This window comes from Carcharodon carcharias, chromosome 15 (genome assembly GCF_017639515.1).
Source record: "Carcharodon carcharias isolate sCarCar2 chromosome 15, sCarCar2.pri, whole genome shotgun sequence".
Taxonomy (NCBI): Eukaryota; Metazoa; Chordata; class Chondrichthyes; order Lamniformes; family Lamnidae; genus Carcharodon; species Carcharodon carcharias.
Genome location: NC_054481.1, coordinates 58,119,469 through 58,142,544, shown reverse-complemented (window position 1 = coordinate 58,142,544; position 23,076 = coordinate 58,119,469). Strand labels below are relative to the sequence as shown.

Here is a 23,076-nt window from a genome sequence, read left to right as displayed (position 1 = left end):
AGCATAATCCAGTCCTAGTTTAATTCCTGTGATGGTGAAGGATTTTCTTTTGCAAAACGCAAAAATCCTGCAAACAAATAACCTTTATAACTTTGAATCCTGCAAAGTAGATAATCCTTATATCCATTCATAACCATGGCATCATATTTGATCCTGAGTTGAGGGTCTGATCGCATATCCACACCATAAATAAAACTACAAATTCTGGAAATTTGAAAGCAAAATAAATGCAGAAAATATAAATTATTTCCTTATGTGACTCAAGTGTCAAATATTGTTTGCTAATGCTTCTCTGAAGCACTTTACATTGTTTTACTACATTTAAGGCCCTATACAGATACAAGTTGGTGTTGTGGTTGTACACACTGATATCCTAATGCATTAGTATCTCATTTAAACTTCAGGCTAGAGGTACAATACTACAAATGTGCCTTTCCTGTAGTAACATTTCTCAATAGATGATACAACTACCTACTTCCACCTTTGTAATATTGTACTACTCCATCCTCGCTCAGCTCATCTGCTTTTGAAGCACTTACCTGTTCATTTGTTAAATCTGCACTTGACTATTCTAATGAATTCTTAGCTGGTCTCCTGCATTCTACCCTCCATAAACTGAAGCAATTCCAAGTTCTGTTGCCTGTGTCCCAACCTGCATTAAGTCGGGTGAAGTACGAAGGTGGGAAGCATGGAAATTTGCACTGCTGGCCAGCATGCCACTTTGCCAACATTATCTGATCCCCAAGCCAATTTCCCAAAGACAAGATGGGGGTAGGAAGGCTATTCACCCGCAAGTGGCAGGTGGTCAATTGAGATGCGGTTAATGGCCTATTAGGGCCAATTGCCAGAGGTTGATTGGAATTTTCTTGTTGGTTGTGGGCCCTACCGGAACTAGGGCAGCTGCCTGGAGGAGGTATTCCAGAGGCCAATGCTCCAGACAGACTTAGTGGCCCACCCCAGCTGCCTAGCCACCGCAGCAGCCAGAGGCTGCCCTGTGGAGGGGCTCCCCTATGACAATGGTGGCCTGGCTGTTGATGCCATTTTTTAAGTTGCGAAGTGGGTACGGAGAGGCACCTCTTTCTCTCTCTTTGCCAAACTGTAGGCTGCTCCTTCTGAGCTGGAAAGCTTCCTGTTCGTGCTCCAGCTTCGAGAACCCGCCATCCTTAATTGGGTAGCAACCCATCCTGTGTCCACTAATTGGCAAATTCAGGAAAAATCACTGCCAGGTGACTGTTTCTCACACAGCATGGGGCCATGACCCCAATTGACCCAAACATCATGGTCCCAATCCAAAACCTCATATTCTGCTCCAAGTCCCATTCAATCATGCGCCGAAGTACATTGACCCCTGGTTAGGTAGTGCCTTGGTTTTAAAATTCTCATCCTTGTTTTCAAATCCCTCCATGGCCTTGCCTTTCTCCATCTCTGTAAACTCCTCCAGCCCTAAACCCTCCATGATATCTGCAATTGTTCAATTCTGGCCACTCGTATATCTCTGATTTTAATGACTCCACCATACCTTCAGCTGCCAAGACATTAAAGTTCTGAAATTCTCTCCCTAAACCTCTCTGCCTCTCACCTCTCTTTCCTACTTTAAGGCACTCCTTAAAGCCAACCTGTTTGACCAAATTTTTGATCATCAGCCCCAATTATCTCCTTATGTGACTCAAGTGTCAAATATTGTTTGCTAATGCTTCTCTGAAGCACTTTACATCGTTTTACTACATTTAAAGCCCTATACAGATACAAGTTGGTGTTGTGGTTGTACACACTGATATCCTAATGCATTACTATCTCATTTAAACTTCAGGCTAGAGATATAATACTACAAATGTGCCTTTCCTGTAGTAACATTTCTCAATAGGTGATACAAAGCCAGGTTGGAATATAAGCTGTGAGGAGGACACTAAAGGATTGTAAAGACATATAGACAGGTTAAGTGGGCAACAAGCAGGTAGATGGGCTATAATGTGGGGAAGAGTGATGTTATTCACTTTGGTAGTAAGAATAGAAAAATTGAATTCTTTAAAAAGGCATGAAACTCCAAATGTTGATGCTCAGAGATACTTGGGTGTACCCATACAAGAAATACAGAAAGTTAGCATGCAGGTACCCCAATTAATTAGGAAGGAAAATTACATAAAACCAGATAGTGCTGGAAAAACTCAACAGGTCTGGCAGCATCTGTAGAGAGAGAAGCAGAGTTAACATTTCAAGTCCGACATGTTCCAAAGAAAAGTTATATCAAACTTGAAATGTTAACTCTGTTTCTCTCTCCGCAGAAGCTGCCAGATCTGCTGAGTTTTTCCAGCGCTTTCTGTTTATAAATCAGATTTGCATACCTGCAGTATTTTGTTTTTATTTTAAGGCAAATTATATATTGACCTTTATTGCAAGAGAATTGGAGGACAAGAGTAAGAAAGTTTTGCTACAATTGTATAGGGCTTTGATGAGGCCACACCTGGCGTACTGTGTGCAGTTTTGCTCTTGTTGTTTAGGGAAGGGTATACTTGCCTTGGAGGTGTTACAGCGAAGGTTAACTAGATTTGTTCCTGGATTGGTTCTATGCTGAGAGGCTGAGTAAATTGGACCTCTACTGTCTGGCAAGGAGAATGAGAAATGTTTTCATTAACATGTACAAGATTCTGAGGGGGGTGACATTGAGAGGTTGTTTCCCCTGGCTGGGGAATCTAGAACGCAGGGGTACAGTCTCAGAATTCAGGACTGAGATGAGGAGTCAGAAGGTTGTGAATTTTTGCAATTCACTATCCCAGAGGGTTCTGGATGCCCCATCATTGATGGTTTTTAAAACTGACAAACTTTTGATCTCAGGGATTCAAGGATTATGAGGGGTGGGCAAGAAAGTGAATTGAGGCAAAGGTTCAACTATGGTCACTTTGAATGGTGGAGCAAGCTGAAGGGGTCATTTGGTCTACTCCTGCTCTCATTTCTCATGTTATTTAACTAAAAGTCAGCAGTTATACATTTACTTACTTTGAACTGGTCCAAAATAGGGAGCTCAATATTTTCCTACCTGCCAACAAGCATAAGCTCCCACTCAGAGCAGTGAGGTCGGACGTGGTGCCAGACATCCATTGTAAATATTGTACTTGCACTGTTGAAAATTGAAGTGAGGGAGGACATGAGGGCAGCGATCATTACTGACATCATCAGGCCTCGCAGTCCTGCAGCGGAACAGAATGGGGTCCAACTGAGCTTTGTATTAAAAACAGTATCATGGCAGTGACTTAATTACAGGGGATGATTTATTATATAGTTAAAAATATTCTAAAATAAGTGACCCAGCAGCAAATGTTTGCTGCCCCCTAACCCATATCAATATCAGCCTCTCACGCTAAAGGTTTGCTGCTCTCAGAATTGCCCCTCCCAATTCCCTGATGATTCCTGAAAATGAGATACTCAAATATTGCCATGTCTGAATTTAAACTGGCAGGTGCAGCGGGTTAATACATTACTCTGGTTTTGAAGTCAATCGATGGAACTCTTCTCTTCGCCATCTGTAAACATCTACAACTATACCCAAATGTCAAAACCAACCCTTTCTTTTCATTGACGATGACTGATATGTATTTCCATGATTTTCTGTTTCTATATGAAATTAATTTGCAGTCACAATCGAGTTCGAGTACGCACCAGACCACAGCATAAAACTTCCATAATTGTGCATCAACCGGCTGGTATAATCAGAGAGGCAGTGAGGATCAATAATAAACAGTCTGGTATTGATCAATAGAACATTAATTCATGGAAAGTGTCATTCAAATTGCAAAGAAATTCAAGAAATGAACAAATACGGAAGCTCAGAACTGAAGAAAAACTTGGTACTGAGTGGTGAAAGTGTCCTGGATAGTATCACAGAATGAACTTATGAAGAGGACATGTGATTGAGTGTCTGACCTTTATTCTAGACTGGGGAAAAGAACATAAATGTGCATGCAGGGCTTTTCTACAATGCAAGGGTGGAAAACCAAAAGGAAAGACTTTAAAAATGATCATCAACATCTTCAAAGGTGGTTATCCCTTTACATAGTGGGATGAAAAACTGCAACAGGAGCACCTGGTACTTTAATGTTGCAATAACTTTACAATATTTGAAAAAAAGAGAGACAGTGGTCCCTTGTAGGTGGAAGAAGAGAAACTGAAGGCTGGATCCATGAGCGGGCAATAAACAAAGTAAGGATGCTGCCATTGTTTCTGTTAATTTAATTTAATGCAATTGTATAACTGGAATTGGCCATACTGTGCACAAGGTCATTACTGATGGTTCAGATAAAGATCCTGATGGATCCACGCAATCAAGGCCGATGGGAGCAGAACTGAGAAGGTTCTGGAGAAGTGTGCCATTTTGCCAAATATTGTACATGTGGAACTCAAGTTGAATGGGAGCTGCTGTTGGATGAGAATTGGTGGCTCAATCCTTGAAGATTTGAAAAGTCTTAAAGGACTTTATGGCTGAAATTGGCACCAAATATGCTGAATGGGCTACTGGAGATTTTGACACTGCTTTGCCTGTTAATTCACATTTAATATAATTTGGTTTGATTGTTAAAATAAAAATGTAAAAAGGTGAAATCATGTCCACTGAATTTTCATTCGGTAAATTCGGTTCTTTTGGTCTGTTGATCGCCACAGGGATCATAACAATGGTTACCCCAAAATGTAATCCATTGCAGGTGTGTTTTTTTTATTCATTCACGGGATGTGGGCTTCACTGGCTGGACCAGCATTTATTGCCCATCCCTAATTGGGTTTATTCCAATGTCCTGACCCTGATGCCAGGATGAATTCTAGGTCAGGAACCAAGAGGTGCTGGCAGCTGGACTCTGGAAGTGATTTTGGAGGGGGCTGCCAGTAAGTGGGTGACTTCAAGGGCTCTGTCCCATTAAGGATGGTAGGTGGGCTCTTGAGGCTGGAAGGCCAATAGAAGACACTCCAGCATTGAATGATCAGCAGGTCCACTGTCAGAGGTGGGAGTTTTAAATATAGGGAGGAGAAAGGGAGAGGACTTCAAGATGGAGGTTCCCTCTGAAGATGTACTACAAAAGTATAAATACAAAGAGGCCACAGCTGCCAGGCCATCATTGTGAAGGGGTAAATCTTCCAATGGACAACCTGCTTCACGTCTGTGGCTCTATGGATATGGTGGGTTTGGGAGTGGTGGTGTTTCCTTGCATGTTGTAGTGCTGGTCTACAAGTCTGTCGCTGGCAGGCAACCTCCATCCCTTGGCCAATTTGTGGCCTGAGGGGCCTGTATTCAGCATTGGCAGAATAACCTTTACAGGCCCTTTAGGTGGCCTAATTGGTTATTCGCCACTTGTTGATGGGTAGCCATTCTGCCATTACCGCCCTGGTGCAACCTGTTCCAAAATGCCTCAGAGACAAGAACATGCCGGCAAACAGGCATTCCAGCTGGTAGCAGGAAGTTGCCAGCTGTCCCACCTCTGCCAAATGAAAATTCAGCTCTTGTGTCCTCCTCACAACTTGCTTTCCCATCTGGGAGATGCAGATGGAGGAGACTACAGCTGAGTGCAATGTAGACCGAGAACAAAGTCGGGAATTTGGTTCACATGGGAAGTCAGTGCAAAGGGGGAAAGAAGTGCTCCTTTTTCTACTGTTTTTTTAGCCCCCAGTAGCTGGTGAGTCTTCATCTTTTGTCTCCAAGCAGGAGAGTGTAACTTTCTATCGCTTTAGCTGTGTAAATTAATAACAATTGGCTAATTAAATAAAAATGTTAGATAGACATGGCAGGTATGGTAGTGTGCCATGACTGCACCATGTGGGAATCTGTGGAATGAACCGTAATCCTAGACAACCATTCCAGCAGTCAGCAGCTTGTGCAACTTCAGCTCAGATTTGCTGAGCTGGAGCCTAAGTTACAAACATTGCAGGACATCAGGGAGGGGGAGAGTTATTTGGGTGTTTTATTCCAGGAGGTAGTCACATCCCTTAGGTTAGACAGAACTTTAGAGTTCGTCAATGGTCAGACAGAAGGGTGTGACTGCTCACCAAAGGGAGGAGCACCAACATCAAGATGAAGGTGCGGCAGGGCCTCCTGCACACGCAGCTGAAGATTCACAGTGAGCAGTCGCTCATAGGTGCTTCGCTAGACCCAAGGTCTATAGACAGCACTTGACATTCCTGCAGATGACTGAGAACCAGTGTCACTGAAGACTGCGCAAGTCTAGGGAACTGGTCGGTCTCAAATGTCACCTGCTACAGGACTTTCGCCACAGGGACTTGGAGGGCATCCACTGCCAGTGGCTGTGAAAGTAAGAGCAGCGCTCAATTTTTACACCAGCGGCTTCTTTCAGGGCTCCACAGGTGACCTGTACAGGATCTCACAAGCCTCCACCCACAAGTGTATCCAGGAGGTCACAGACGCCATCTTTGTGAAGGCATAGAACTTTGTGCATTTTGACTGGGATCAAACAAGCCAGGAAGCAAGAGCACTGGGATTTGCACAGACCTATAATTTCCCACAGATGCAAGGTGCCATCGACTGCACTCATGTGGCACTTAGATCTCCAAGGCAACAAGCAGCCCAGTATGTGAAACACAAGGGTTTCCACTCACTGAATGTTCAGCTGGTCTGTGACTGGCATAAATGCATCCTAAAGGTCCGTGCATGATTCCCAGGGAGAGTCCACAACTCCTATATCCTTAACAGATCTCAAATCCCCGACATCTTCCAGGGTCCATAGAGGCTGCAGGGTTGGCTCCTCAGGGATAAGGGCATCCCGCAGAGGATGTGACTGATGATGCTCGTGTGGCGGCCTCAGACTGCAGCAGAGAGATGGTATAATGGGACTCATGCCACAACCTGAACTTCGGTGGAGCAAACAAATGGCATATTGAAAATGAGCTTCCAATGCCTTGACAGGTCTGGTGGAGCACCGCAGTGCAGAACCCAGAGGTGTAGTGCATTGTTGTAGCTTGTTGTGAGTTACACAACCTGGCACTGCAACAGGGGGAGGACCTGGCTTAGGAGGAGATGGAAGAGTTGCACATCTCCTCTGATGAGGAGAACGTCGAAGGAGAGGATGATGAGATGCAGTAAGGACAGTCCTGACATCCTCACCTTGCATCTGTGAATGTTTGACTCCTGTGTGGCTGATGGCAGCTCATTTGCACTCTGTGATCAGGCTCACATCATGGAGATGCAGCTGTGAAACTTTAAATGCACCTGATCCTTTGTCAGCCTTCAGCACCTGTCCCCTTCAGGGGCACAGTATCACTGGACACAGATGCTGAAGAGATGGGGGCCAGCCCCATCTCAAAGGTGCTGAGAGCACACAGAGAGAATGATGGAACTCTGTGATGCCTGCCCACTAGGTTCTGGCAACAATGACAAGTGAGTGTGAAGTCAGGCAATCACTTTGCTCTAAAGGTTACCCACTGCACAGGGAAGAGGCCCTGGACTGAGGATTCCGCCTTTATCTTGCGCAGAAACCAAGGTTTCACATCTGAGTGACACAAACACGGCTCATTGTGACAAGGAACCATAGTGAACATTATGTACAAGTGATTAACACCTGTGCCCACACAGTGCAACTAAAGCATCGTAACATTCCTAATCCTGCTGCTACGTCTTGGTGCTCCCCCGACATCCACAGCGGAGCTGGAGGCAACCTGCTGACTGCTACACCCTGTTGTGATGACTTTGGCAGGCATCCTCTGGAGGGCCAAGACCTTAAGGGCCCTGGCCTGCTTTGGGTGCCCTGTTGTGGGCCAGGTGCACCTTCCTTGGCCTGTAGAGCTGGAGATGATGGGGTCACAGGAAGAGGGGAGCAGGATCAGTCGGACATTCTGGCAGTCACCTGGATGGATGGTCCCAGGGTGTTGGGCTGCTGGTCCTCCCCCCTATGGATGCCTGACATCCCCTGGCTGTTTCCCGACAAGAAGGGGAAGTTGGAGTGAGATTGAACTGTTCTGCACCCCTCTCGCGTTGACACTGTTGAAGGCCAACTATGGCATCAGTGATGGAGTTCAGCCCATGCAGCAGTGCAGGAATGATGTCCTGGACCAAGGTCTCCATGGCAGCTGTCATTCTGCCAGTGGCATGACAGTGTGAACATCTCGGACTTAAGGCAGATGAATTCCTCCATCGTCCTTTGCAATCTGAGGAATGCACCAGACATTCCTTCCTGATGTTCCCATGATTGTCTTTGCAGCTCCAACATCTGGTTGAGTCCAGAGGTTCAACATCTGACTTGGACTCAGTATGTTCCTTGTCTCCTGGTCTCTGAGTGCTGGCAATGTCAGATATCCCTGCTCCCACCTGCTGTGGGACAGATTATCTGCTGCACTCATCAGATTGTGATCCCATAGCTGCCCTACATCCAGGTCCCACCAAGGTGTGTGTCGCTGCGCTGGTGGAGCATGTGGTTGAATGTCATGACAGGTCTTCAATGGTGCTGCCCTCATCTGAGGTGCTCTCGCCGCTGGAGTCGGGGTCAAGGTTGCCTAAGGGTGACATGGTGGATGTGTCTAGGAGAGAAAGTGGAGATGATTGGTGCTTGGCAGCCACGTTACACACAGAACAGTAGACTCAGAGTAGCGTTGACAGGGGGATGATGTGGTGCAGGGTCCTCACATGGATGCTTGCCACCAACCTCACCTTCACTGCAGGAACAGTCCATGTCCTCCCACCAACTCCAATGCGTGACTCTTGAACAGAGTGAGGATCTTATTGTTCGGCACTCCACCCCTAGTCTGGGGCCTCTCCTGGTGATTGTGCGTGGTCTTGTCCTGCATAAAGACAGATGGAGTGAGTGTGAGTGAGGCGCATGCCAGGCCAAATGAGAAGGATGCCAGGCATGCATGTGTGCTGAGTAGTGTCATCGATGGGGTGAGGAGATGATCTCCAGAGGAGATGAGGCCAGCTGTAGATGTGAGATTGTGTGTTGGAGAGTGATTGGTGATGTCCCTTGAGCTGGCAGTGAGTGAGATGCCAGTGAATGTGTGATTGGGTTGTGAGTGGGTGCACTGATATTGATGAGATGGTTGCCTTACCCTAGCAGCACGAATGAGATCATTCATTCGTTTCCTGCACTGGATGGCCAACCTCTTGTGTGCAGCGTTGGCACTGACCACCCCTGCCACCGCCTCCCAAGCCGGAGTGGTGAGACTGATGGCCATCTTGAGGCCAGAGCATGGGTAGAGGACATTGCAGCGGACCTCCAAGGTGTCCCAGGGCGTGTCACTGAATCGGGGGCAGGGCCATGTCTTCACCAGAGCAGTCCTGCGTTGCAAGCATTGAGAAGTGTGCACGTGGCCACAGTTTAAATATGGCACCTGGAGTGAGGAAGCGGTGAGGTAACGGCTTGGTGGGAAAATTGGAGGCCGCCTGCTGGCGAGACGGCATGTTTCCCTGTCACTGCATAATTAATGAGGCTGGAAGGGGGCGCTAAGGCACAAAAACTCGCTATTTCAGCCAGGAGGTAAAATCTCATTTCTCATACCCGATCCTGCATTTTGTGCAATTCTGGGAAGATTCTGCCCATGGGGATATATACTGTTCTGTATGGCCTCAACAGAGAGATCTGAGGATTGTATTGCCAGCCTGGTGCCAGGGTTCAGGACATCTCCTTGGGACTGGAGATGAACTTGGAGCAGGAGGGGCAGGTTCCTGTTGTCAGGGCTCACATGGGAATCAATGACATATGTAGACCCAGAAGTGATGTTCTACTGAGAGAGTTTGAGGAATTAGAGTCCAAATTAAAATGCAGAACATCTCTGGGTTGTTATTTGAGCCATGCTCCAATTGGCATAGGGTCAAGCAGGTTAGAGAATTAAATGTGTGGCATATGAAAGTGGGATGGAAAGAAGGGGTTTTGTTTCATGGAACACTGGCATCAGTAGTACTCAGGAAAGAGGGCACTATCCATTGGTTTTGGCTCCACTTGAACCAGGCTGGGAACAGTGTATTAGCCAATAGTTTAACTAGGGCTGTGGATAGGAATTTAAACTAATAGAGGAAGGGGGAGGGTTCTAGAAATCCAAAGAGAAAGGTCAGGGTAATGGAACAGTGTACTGATATGGGTAAAGACAAGCAGACTGGGACAGGAAGGGACAGAGAATTTAACATTAGTCGCGCATCAGCAAATAAGTTCAAAGCAGGGAATAGTAGTAAAAAAATGAAAGTAAAGGTTCTTTATCTGAATGCATGAATCATCTGCAGTAACTTAGATGAACTAATGGCACAAATAAAGGCAAATGGTTCAGATTTAATTGCCTTTCAGAGACATAGTTGCAAGGTGATCAAGTTTGGAAAATAAATATTCCCGTTCACACAATATTTTGGAAAGACAGACAGAATGGCAAAGGAGGAGGGATCACCCTGATAGTAAAGGGTGATTTAAACATATTAGTGGGAAAGGATCTGGCCTCAGAAAATCATGAAGTAGAATCAGCATGGGTGGAAATTAGGAATTGCAGGAGTTAGGAAACACTGGTGGGAGTGGTTCATAGGCTCCCTAACAATAGTTGTACTGTTGGACTGAGCATTAAACAAGATATCAATGGAGCTTGTAACAAAGGCAATATAATAACTCATTTAAAAGGTACTTGGATCTGCATCTGAAGTGCTATAACCTACAAAGCTACTGACCAGGTGCTGGAAAGTGGGATTAAATTGAGGTTTCTTTATTGTCTTTTTGGCTGGCGCAGACATGATGGGCTGAATGGCCTCTTTCTGCACCATAACTTTTCTATGGTTCTAATAATTATGGGGACTTTAATCTTCATATAAACTGGAACAAATTGGCAAGGCTGGCTTTACTCTTCATATAAACTGGAACAAATTGGCAAGGCTGGCTTAGAAGATGAGTTTGCGGAATGTTTTAGTGACAGTTTCCCGGGGCAATACATTGTAGAATCGACTAGAGATCAAGCTATCTTAGATCTAGTATAGTGTAGTGAGGCAGGGTTAACTAGTAATGTCATAGTAAAAGTTTGACTGGGAAGTAATAACAAAAATACTATTGAATTTCATATTAATTTTGAAAATGATATACTCCAATCACAAAGAAAAGTCTTAAACTTAAACAAAAGCAATTACATAGGCATGAAGTGAGAATTGGTTAAGGTTGATTGGGTTACTAGACTATGGTGGTAAATGAACAGTTTGAAACAATTCAATATGTTCAACAAAAATACATTCCATTGAACAACAGAAACTCAGCCAGAAAGACCCACCCATGGCTCAGTCAGGTAGTTAACCATAGTGTTAGATTAAAAGAAGAGGCTCATAATGTTGGAACGAACAGCAGAAAATCTGAGGATTGGGAATGTTTTAGAAACCAACAAAGGTCCACCAAATTGTTGATAAAAATGGAAAAAAATAAAGTATGAGAATAAACTAGCAAGCAATATAAAAAACAGATTGTAAGAGCTTTTATAAGTATATAAAAAAGAGTAGCTAAAGTAAACATTGGGCCCTTACAAGCAGAGTCAGGAGAAATTATCATGGAGAAGGAGGAAATGGCAGAAGAATTGAATAAATATTTGTGTCTGTCTTCACAGTAGAACACACAAGTCGCACACCAGAAATAGAGAGAAGCCTAGGGGCTAAAAAGAGTGAGGGAATTAAGGTAAAAAGTATTGGAGAAACTTAAGGGACTAAAATCCGACCAATCCCTTAGGATCTAAAAGAGATTGCTGCAAAGCCAGTGGATGTGTTAGCTATGATTTTCCAAATTTCCTTAGAAAGGTCCCATCAGATTGGAAGTTGGCAAATGTAACATTTCTTTTCAAGAAAGGAGGGAGAGAGAAAACAGGCAACGACAGACCAGTTAGCCTAACATCAGCTGTTGGGAAAATGCTGAAATCTATTATTAAGGAAGTCTGAACAATGCACTTGGAGAAGTATTGTATGATTGGAACAGTGAACATGGTTTTACAAAGAGAAACGTTGTTTATTTGCTATTATTATGCTGACAAATTTATTAGAGTTTTTTGAGGATGTAACTATAGGATAGATAAAGGGGAACTGGTAGACGCAGCATACCTGGATCTCCAAAAGGCATTCAATAAGGTGCCACACAAAAGGTTCATAGGCAAGATAAGGGCTCATGGAGTGAGTGAATAAGGACTCATTTTTAAACTGTGTCGCCTAGTTCTGGTCTCTCACACAAGGGGAGACATCTTTTCAGCACCCACTCTGTCAGGGTCTCTCAGGAGTTTGTTTCAATAAGATCACCTCAGTACAGGAATAAAGAAGTCTTGCTACAATTGTACTGGGCTTTGGGGAGACCACATCTGGAATACTGTGTACAGTTTTGGCCTCCACATTTAAAGAAGGATACACTTACATTGGAGGCGGTACAACAAAGGTTCATTAGATTGTTCCCTGGGCTGAGGGGGTTGTCCTATGATGAGAGGCTGAGTAAATTGGGTTTATATTCACTGGAGTTTAGAAGAATGAGAGATGATCTCATTGAAACATGCAAGATTCTGAAGGGGCCTGACAAAGTAGACTGGCTGGAGAATCTAAAACATGGTGACACAGTCACAGGATAAGGGGCTAATCTTTTAGGACTGAGCTAAGGAGAAATTCCTTCACTCAAAGGGTTGTGCATCTTTGGAATTCTCTACCCTAAAGGGTTGTGGGTGCTCTATTGGTGAATATATTTAAGGCTGGGACAGACAGATTTTTGGTTTCTCAGGGAATTAAAGGATAGAGGGAGAAAATGGGAAAATGGAGCCCAAGATCAGCCACGATTGTTATGAAGGGTGGAGCAGGCTCAACGGGCTGCCTGGTCTCTTCCTGCTCCTATTTCTTGTGTTCTTGTGTTCAATCTTCACATCATCAATAAATTTGGCTACAATACCCTTGGTCCCTTCATCCAAATCATTAATATAGTTTGTAAATAGTTGAGGCCCCAGCACTGATCTCTGTGGCACTAGTTACAGTTTGCAAACTGTTATCCAGACTCTCCGTTCTCTGTTAGTTAGCCAATCCTCAATCTATGCAAATGTTTTACCCCTAGCATCCTGAGCCCTCATCTAATGCGGTAACCTTTTAGGAAGTACCTTATCGGATCCTTTTTGGAAATCCAAATACACGACATCTACCAGATTGACTCTGCTTAATTGTATCATGATTTTCTAAATTTTCTGCTACTACTTCCTTTATATTGGCTTCCAGCATTTCCCAATGACCTAACTAGCCTAGTCCTGTTTTCTGTCTCTGTTCTTTCTTGAATAGACCATTACATCTGTGGTTTTCCAATCGACTGGAGCCAATGGAGGCAGAGTTTATGCTTTCAAATTGTTGAACTCAGTGTGGAGTCCTGAGAATGTAAAGTGCCTAACTGAAAGATGAAATGATGTTCCTCATGTTTACATTGAGCTTCATGGTCCTCGGCCTCCTGCAATGTGCCAGGGATGTCATTGTGAGAGTAGGAAGAAGAATTAAAGTGACAGGCGACCGGAAGCCCAGGGTCACACATGCAGACTGTGTGGAGATGTTCCGCAAAGCGGCCACTCATGATTTTCTAAATTTTCTGCTACTACTTCCTGTATTTGGTCTCTCCAAAGTAGAACAGATCATATTGTAAGCAGCGAATATAGTCTAAATTGAAAGAAGTACATGTAAATTGTTGTTTAACCTGGAAGAAGCATTTTGGGCCTCGGACGGTGAGGATGTAATCCGAACTGATTAAAGGTATAGGGCCATAACTTCCTTGGAGTGGCAATCAACGTCGGATTTCCATTCTGTGCCCACTTACCTCCATGCCCGTCTCACCCAACCTTCTAACTCAGGCCGAGCGAGATCCAGGCAGCGCAGCAGGCTCAGAAGTCCAGTGTCAAAATCTAGCACCATCGAATTGAAGGAGAACATGCCCCCTTCTTTTACTCCACTAGCTGACAACCACCCCCCACCAATGGGCATGACACTTAACCCCCCAACTTTTTCTGGGTAACTATTGGTGTAACCCTGGCGGAACCGTTCGAAGTTTGTGATTTAAATCACATTTTCGGATAGTTCCCAGCACAGCACAATTGTCCAGAGGAAGTGTGTACTTCTGGGCAATTGCTGTGCAAACGCTTACCTGGGAACTTCCTACAGGGATTCCCCAGCACATCTTTGGGGTTCCCACCAAATCCTCTGAACTCAAAGCCCATAGTAATAAATGAGAAATATCATAAGCTCTCATGACCCCAGCATTGTGTATCAACTTAAAATTTATTATATTGCATGAGTTTGTGACCCCTATTTCATGTCTTTTATTTAAAAAATGTTTTGTGCTTGTGACTTTGATTTTTATTGTTAAGAGAGGAGTTGAAGGGGCAGGTGTTGCATCTGCAGCACTTGCTTGGAAAAGTGATGTGGGAAGAGTGCCATGTGTATTGGGATGATTGAGGAGTGGACCACGGTGTCATGGAAGAAACAGTCCCTATGGAATGCTGAAAGAGGTGAGGAGGGGAAGATGTGTTTGGCGATGGCATCACACTGGAGATGGTGGAAATGGCGGAGGATGGTTTGTTGAATACCGAGGCTCTTGGGCTGCAAGATGAGGACAAAGGGATTCCTATCATGGTTCTGGGAAGAAGGAAAAGGAGTGAGAGCAGAAGCGTGGAAAATGGGATGGATCCAGCCGAGGATCAACTGTCAACCAGGGTGGGTGAGTCCTCAGTTGAGGAAGAAGGAAGACATATGAGAAGGTCTAACATGAAAAGTTGCATCATCAGAACAAATGCAACAGAGACAGAGAAACAGGGAGAATGGAATGGAATCTTTGCAGGAAACAAGATATGAGGAATTGTAGCCAAGGAAGCTGTAGAAATCAGTAGCCTTGTAATGAACATTTGATAGCCTATCCCAGGAAATGGAGACAGGGAAATCGAGGAAGGGTAGTGGTGAGTTGAAGATGGACCTTGTGAAGTTGAAAGAAGGGCGGAAATTGGAAGCAAATTTAATTAAATGTTCCAATTCAGGGCAACAGATGAAATGATATGATACAGTCATCAATGTACTGGAGAAAGAAGTGAAGGAGGGGCCCTGAACAGGACTGGAACAAGGAATTTTTCACATATCACAGAAAGGCAGGAATAGCTGGGACCTATGCAGGTACCTAAAGCACCATCCTTTATTTGGAGGAAGTGAATGGAGTTAAAGGAGAAGTTGTTTAATATGAGAACAAGTGCAGCAAGGCAAAAGAGGGTGCAGGTGGATGGAGACTGATCGGGCCTCCATTCAGGGAAGAAACGGAGAATACTCAGACCGTCCTGATGGGCGATGGAGGGGTAGAGATATTAGATGGGTGAAGAGGAGATAATTTGGGTCAGCAAGTTGGAAACTGTTAAAGTGTAAACCTCTAAATTTTGCCTTGCCCATTTAAACTGCTGCAGCAGGTGGCAGCTGCTTTTCCCTCTGGCTTCCTTCCTTACAGCATTGGAAAGGAAAAATTGCTGGAGCACTGGGAGTCCAGTATGAATATTTAATTAACCCAGGAAGTGGGAACAGTGCAATGGTGGGGCAGAAACATTGAATGGTGATTTCAGCCCAATCCACTTCCAGCATCAATCTGGCAGTAATTGAAATTTTGTCCAACTTTTATTATTTTCCCACTTTAATTTGACAAAGTACCTTCAGGTAGCAATTCCATTACTAACAATGGGTAGGCGATATCTGAGCAACCAATTGGATTTCCACAAATTCTACGACAGGTAGTAGGGTCCGCACAAGCCACAAAATCTAAAACAAGAGTAATAAGATTTGTGAGTTTCTGAAGATTAAATTCCTGCCTTGGACATTGCTCACAGTGTTTTCTATGTCCCACATGATTGCTCAACCTCCACACAGCAAGGGCTATATAGGGATATCAGTTAATTTTTACAAATGCTACCTCCAAAGGCAATACCATGCGCACTCGCTGAAAGGCCCGAATGAATTGTTGGATCATAGATTGTAGAAAATCAGCACTTTGAAAATGAAATAAATCCTTCAAGTCATCCTCCTTTAAAAAAGGCATTATTCACACTTCACTGGACACTGTTTAAATTGGCTGAGTAAAAGTAAAGTTGGAATTAAAGGCAGACATCCTAGCTGCTACAATGGAACTGCCAAATTAGGAATAGCCATGGCTGATAAGTCTGAACATAGGAGCTGGAGAGGCCATTCATCCCGTTAAGCTTGATCGATATCTTAATTCCATTCACTTGCCCTGGCTCCATATCCTTTTATACCTCTTATTTCACAAAAATCTATCAATTTCTGATTTAAAATCATTATTTGCTCTGGTATCTACTGTTTTTGCCAGTTTCTCATTTCTATCACACTTTGCATGAAGAAGTTTTTCCCAACTTCTTGCCTGAATTGTTATGTTCCCTTGACCCATTCTTTCTCCCGATCAATTACTTTCAAAATCCTACAAATCCCAAGCAAATTACCCTTTTACCTTTGAGATTACACAAAATAGAAACCTAGTTTGTGTAATCTTTCCTCATAATCTAACCCTTGGAGCCTTCATAACATTCTGGTTAATCGGTGCTGCGCTCCTTCCAAGACCAATATAATTTTTCTAAGGTGTAGTGTTCTGAACTGCAGATAGTAGTCCAGATGTGGTCTTATCAGGGCTTTGTATAACACTGATGTTTGGTGAAGCATTATTGATCTAAATTTCAGGTTTGCAGCTATCATTAATGGAGACCTCCAGTGATGACCATGATTTAGCCAAGGAATGGGCGGAATGACTTTTCACCGAGTTAACATTGATTCCTGCCAAAGATCCAATATCAATGAAGGATATAATTCTCTTGCATTTAGTAAACCACTGCTTGAAGACAGGTTTGCTGCAGGTTACATAATTTCCAGGATTAACAACAGATTGATAAAATCTGTGTAGAAGGCTCAGACTGATGCAAAAATTAAAGTAATGAAACTAACTTTCCAACCCAGGTTTCGGAAGGCGCAAGTAAGAGAAAATGCTTCTTACTTCCTGCCTTCTGGCTGGCCCTGGCGATGGGGGTGAGGACCTGGGTTTGTGAGGCCAGGCAGGGAAGATAAAGTGAAAAGGCAGTGGGTGCTGGAATGTGTGACCTTGGGTGATGGTGGGAATTGCCTCCAATGGGCACAGGGGACCCGCAAAGAAATTAGGACCAACCTTCAGCAGGAAACTTATAATTGTTACACAATGCCACTTACTGGGAAAAAGCACTCGGCTGATCATGCCTGGAAACACTATAATGAAAAGAGGCAAGACTTTCAAATAGGCTGCAAATAAGGTACCACCTTTGGCATGAAGAATTGTTTTGGAAGCTAGTGTCCTCTGCACAATGACCTGAAATCAATACAAGGCAATATATAATTTGTTTAAATGCTAAAAAATTGTCAAATTCAAGATCATTTACATTCAGAAATATACCAAAGAATCAAGCTATTTAGCCCAGTTTATCTATGTTGGTGTTTATGCTCCACAGGAGCCTCCTCCAACCTTACTTCATCTCAGTCTATTAACATGTCTTTCGATTCCTATCTCATGTAATTATATAGGTTTTGCTTAACTACATCTACACTATTTGCCACAACTGCTCCATGTGGTAGCAAGTTCCACATTCTAACCACGCTCCAAGGCAGGATGTTTGTCAAATCCAGCAGGTGGCTTGCCTGCTGCCTATCTGCCCGCCCCTGACCTATCTGAAATTTTACAGGGGGAAGTGGAGGCGTTGGGCAGCCTGCCTGCTCTTGAGCCTATTGAGGCCCTTAACTGGCCAATTAATGGCCACTTAAGGGCCTCATCCCCTCCCCGCCGTTCTCTGGCCCAGTGTAGGGGAGGCCCATGCCAAGGGGTAGCCTGGCAGCTTTATCTGCACAGGCTGGTATCAGTCACTGGGAGGATCCTTCTATGCAGGTCTCCTGTGCCCATTGGAGGCAATTCCAGCACCCACTGCCTTTTCACTTTATCCTCCCTGCCTGGCCTCACAAACCCAGGTCCTCACCCCCATTGCCAGGGCCTGCCAGCCTGGCTCAAGTGATACCCCAAACTTACTCCTATGTCTAGACTCCTCTTCGACTGGACTGGCTGTAGTGGCCACCATTCCCGCCTGGTGCTGCTGGGAGTACAAAGTTACTAGCCATCCAATTGGCCAGCAGTTTGCTAAGATGGGACTTCCTCCCAAGATTTGTCAGGAGTCTCACCTTAAAGCAATTAATGCTGCTCCCAGCATTAAATCATTGAGGGGCAGCTGTCAGTGTGATGGGCAGGCTCCCCCCATTCAGATTTTTTAGTCAGGCAATTGAGGCTATAGAACCTTGTAAAATCCAAACCCAAGTAAAGAAGTTTCTCCTGAATTCCTTATCGGATTTATTAGTGACTATCTTATATTTATGATCCCTAGTTTTGGACACCTGCATAAGTAATATTTTACTTTATATGTATTTCAAGCTGATGAAAAACAAGGTGATGCTGAAATTTTATTCCACATAGCATGTGTTTTAATGGCACCCAATGTAAGTGACTGTACTGTTGGGTGATTGCATCACTTGGGTCCCCCAGGGCATAATCCAGCCATAGCTCAACTCTGATGATGTATGAAAGACGTCCCTTTGCAAAGAGAGATGAAACAATGTTCCCTTTAAGATGCACATGTGTATGGCTGCACAGCAATCTGGGATGTACCGCATATTGAAATAAGCACGCCACTCACAACTTTGTCAGTTTGTCTAGAGGCCTTTCCAAAGTAAAGTAAGTCACAACTTTTAAAATGTAAACTGGCCATGGATAAAAAAGTGGTGCTCAGAGGATTTTGTAGATTTTGTAGCCTGACTAACAAAGAATATTTTGATGGATCGTTGCCCTGAAAAGTCAATAATCTTTATGGGCAGAATCTTCTGGCTGATGTGTGGATGGCGGAGCCCACACGTCAGCGCTTAAACTGTCGCAGTGCTGACATCGCACAAGCGTCCCGACGTCAGCATGCAGCATCGCGCTATTTCAGTCAGCGGGCGCGCTCAGCAGCGGGACGCTCACCCGCCGTTAATTGAAGGCCTCGTTAAGGCCCTTAACTTGCCAATTGTCCAGGATTTTGAGGGGCCCGTGTGAACTTCAGCTCGGCGCACAGGCTCAATGGGCAGGCAGGTAGGAGATTTTTTAATAAAAGTCATGCACTGTCAGGATATGTGGACTCAGAGGGGTTGTTCATGTTTTCCACAAAGTTTTAATTGTAGAAAGTGTTTTAAAGTTGCCTGTGTGATTGTAAGCAGTTCACATCGATTTCCAAGAGCTTTTTTTGTACTTTGAAATCAGTTTGCAGACAATAATCTTTCTCGGGCCTGCAGCTTTCCGGAGGCCTCTATTTAGCCTGGGGTATGGGTTCTGACATTTCCACTGGAGGCAGCTCCTCTGAGGAGAAAGGGAGGGATAGAATAAGGAGGAGGGCAGGGCTGGACAATCAGCCTCCAGGGGAGCCATCTTTGAGAGGCCAGGCGCAGGCACAAGGGGCGCAGGGCCAAGAGGTTGTCCAAGGTGAAAGGGGCCGCAGAAGACGCCACTATCCTGCTGCCAGGCGGCGAAGCAGCTACTTCAATAGGACTGAGGTGCAGTGTTGAAGGAGGTTCTGACTCTCAAGGGAGACAGTCAACTGTATCTGTCAGATGATTGGCCCTGAGATATCTCCTAACTGTGTGGGTGGACACCCCATGCCAGCGGCTCTGAAGGTCACAGTTGCCCTCCACTTCTATGCCTCTGGCTCCTTCCAGGGCTTGGTGGGTGATCTTTGCAGTGTCTCCCAATCAGCTGGCCATACTTGTGTCAAGCAGGTTACAGTCGCTCTGTTCAGATGGGCATTGACATTCATGCACTTCTGCTGTGACCAGGCAAGTCAGATACAGCCAGCCAGAGGCTTCGCAGCCATTGCTGGCTTCCCCCGTGTCTAGGGTGCAGTCGACTGCACACATGTGGCCATCAAGGTGCCAGTGGGTGAGCCCAGTGCCTTTGTCAACAGAGAGGGATTCCACTCCATGAACGTGCAGATAGTGTGTGATCACAGGATGCTGATTCTGCAAGTCCGTGCAAGGTACCCAGGCAGCTCCCACGACACCTACATCCTCAGACACTTCCAGGTGCCGGGGCTCTTCAGTGCTCTGGCTCGGCTGGATGGGTGGCTGCTGGGTGACAAGCGCTATCCCCTCAGAAGGTGGCTCATGAAGCCTCTCTGCCATCCAAGAACAGAAGCTGAGCAGCGGTACAATAGGATCTGGGGCACCACAAGGGCTGTGGTGGAGAGAGCCATTGGTCTTCTTAAGATGCGCTTTCGTTGTCTGGACCGCTCAGGGGGCGCACTCCAGTACCCCCCAAATCGCGTCTCTGTGATAGTGGTAGCATGCTGCACTCTGCACAATCTTCCGCTGGAAAGGGGGGATGCAGTTGACGATGAAGACCTTGATGCAGTGGACGAGGCTGCACATGATGAATCCAGCAGTGCCTCAGAGGATGAGGAAACATTGGGTGATGATGAGGGGCAGCACACCGACCCACTACTACACCAAGGAGGCAGAAAAACCTGGGACAATTTAATCCAAAGAACCTTCAGCTCGCTCCACACACATGGATCAGCAGGAACAGCATTGCCTGGCACTTCCACACGTGGCACTTAGGTGCTACATCTTCCACCTTATCAGCTGCAACTAAGGGCTTAGTACAGAAACATCAATGTCCACTCAAACACTCATGATATGTCTGTGAAAAAGAAAAATGCACCTCAAAGGAAACACCCTCAGCCATGGTCAGAAAAGTGGACTTTATTATGTCTAAAAAATAACACAGACTTCTCTATTGCAATAAGAAGAATTTTGTTCCCTATTCTAAGGCCAACATAAAATCACCAGTGACATACCCGTTGAGTGCATAACGTGCCTTATGGTTACATTTGCGGGTGCTACGTCTAGGTGCTGCCCCATCAGTCGGAGTGGCTTGTGAGATAGCCTGCTGAATCTACAATCCTGTTGGCATCGATTACCTTGGCGGCATCCTCTGGCCCATGGAGCTGGTGATAGCCCCGCCTGGGAGGGAGTGGCTAGTTCCAGAACTGGCATCTTCCCAGTTGTCACAGCCTCAACGGAAGCAACGCTGACTGGCAGAGGGGCAGAGGAGCTGCTGCCCTCATCCGGAGTGCCCTGAGAGGAACTCACAGTGACGACAGGCAGCTGCTGCACCAACGTGAGGTCTCTTTCGACCTCCCTGATCACCGCAGATGCATGGGCACAGACGCTTGGTGTCCACAACACCTCCCATATTGGGAATGACCATCCGTGGCCAGTACCGCTGTGAGGGCTTGCAGGTCAGAGCGTATCCCAATCATGAAATATTCCATTCGATTGAACCCCCTCTCCATGAGAGTCACCAATCTCTCAATGGAGGGAGCCTGAAGCTCTGCCCTGAGGTTCATGCCTTTCACTTGCAGTCTGCCTGGACCCCTCCACCGCAGAGACCAACTGAAGCATACCCTCATACAACCCTGCGGATGCAAACGCTTTTCCTGCTGCATGTCCTGCAGCTGCTGCATTGTTGACAACTCCAGAGGCGCATCATCAGTGCCAGACTCAGCATGTGCCTCGTCTCCTGCAGCCCTCCGGCTGCTGGTGCCATCGGCACTCTCTGTCCCTACCATCTCCTCCAGCGATTGTGAAATGTCCTCTCCACTGTGACCCGGGACACTGGCCAACGGTAAATTCCCCACCGAGGTGTGTGTGTCTGTGCTGGTGCTTGGCTGGCTGAAATGATGTGCCGCAAGTTGCACATGTTGGGCCTCAGGTGTGGTGGGGGTGCTGTGGTGTCTTTGGGTGCGGCCATGCGGTGATGATGCTGAAATTAACAAGGACAGTGCACCAGTTAGCGTATAGTCACTAACACCTTTCTTCCCTTTCCCCCCCAGCCTCATAAGTTGCTCGCCCTTCAAGACCCTAAAGAGAAAATATTGGTGGGGTGAAAAAGAGTCAAGAGGAGGCCCAAACATTAAACGCACATGCAGACAGGCTGGTCAGATGGCCTCAGGAATGCCACATGGAATGTTATGTACCATTGGAGTGGGGAGAGTGCAGAGGTACCTGACCAGGATGCATGCTGGCCTGGATAGTTGTGGTGATGAAGAAACATTGCAAACATTTGCCGTGGAGCACAGGAGATTGACAGGTCACATTATTGACCTTCATTCCGTTAGGAGGGGCATAGACTGGGTGGGCAGGAGGCAACATTTCCCCTTGGCGCAGGAATGAGTAACGTGGTGGCACTTATTTAAGTTGAGTGCCATGAGGTTCACAGCTGAGGTGCCGAGGACCTTTTGGACAGAGTAATGTGGGGCGCACTGGCTGAAAGGATGCTGGAGGTCCCAAACCCCCTCAGATGCAATAAGTCTTTGGCTGTGCAGCAATGATCCAATGGCATGTTAGGCCATGGTGATAGTGGTCACAAATGGGATAAGGCGACTTTGGAAGGTGGTGGAGACACGAATCCTCAAGGGGACGAGAGACCTTTGTGTATGACCCACATGTCGGAGTGTCTCAGTCTGTGAATGAGCAGTGTTGCAGCATTAACAATTGCAGCAACCATCAGTGGTTTGGATGGTGGGCAGACAGAGTGGATGGGACCGTGGACCTCAAATACCTGGCCGCTGGACCCCAGCCTCGCTGCCCCCGGCCGCCCTGGCCTCCTGCCTCCTCCCCAGCTCCATGGTCTGCTCCTTGAATGTTGTGAGGCACTGGAGCAGGGCGTGCCCACCTCCACTCCTCTGGCGCTCCCGCAGATTGTGTTGACTTTTTGCCTGCAGAACAGAGAAGAGGGTTTATTGGGGCTGATCACTCATGTACTCTGCACGCGTATGCCGCACCCCAACCACAGTGGCCCATCTGAGGCCTCCAGTGGCTCCTGTCCACACTACTGGTGATCAGTCCCCAGAAAATTGTATGGCTGCTCCAAACCCCATCCCCTAACGGCCACCTTGGACACATTTGGCATCCATAACTTTGAATAGCACACGGGTCTTAGCGCCCATGGCAAGGAGGTGCAACTAGGTGTGGTGCTGATGCCAGCAGATGGCACTTGGCCACAATACATT

General features: G+C 45.8%; 1 protein-coding gene across 1 annotated transcript in view; it reads right to left on the bottom strand.

The window, feature by feature from the left end:
* Positions 1–23,076, bottom strand: part of LOC121288156 (sodium/myo-inositol cotransporter 2-like) — a 111,416-nt gene that overhangs the window by 35,105 nt on the left and 53,235 nt on the right. The window contains exons 9-11 of the mRNA XM_041206553.1: positions 17,171–17,306; positions 15,614–15,721; positions 3,035–3,185 (exon numbers count right to left, since the gene is read on the bottom strand). Of these exons, the coding sequence (XP_041062487.1) occupies positions 3,035–3,185; positions 15,614–15,721; positions 17,171–17,306 (395 nt within the window). The remainder of the gene's footprint in view (positions 1–3,034; positions 3,186–15,613; positions 15,722–17,170; positions 17,307–23,076) is intronic.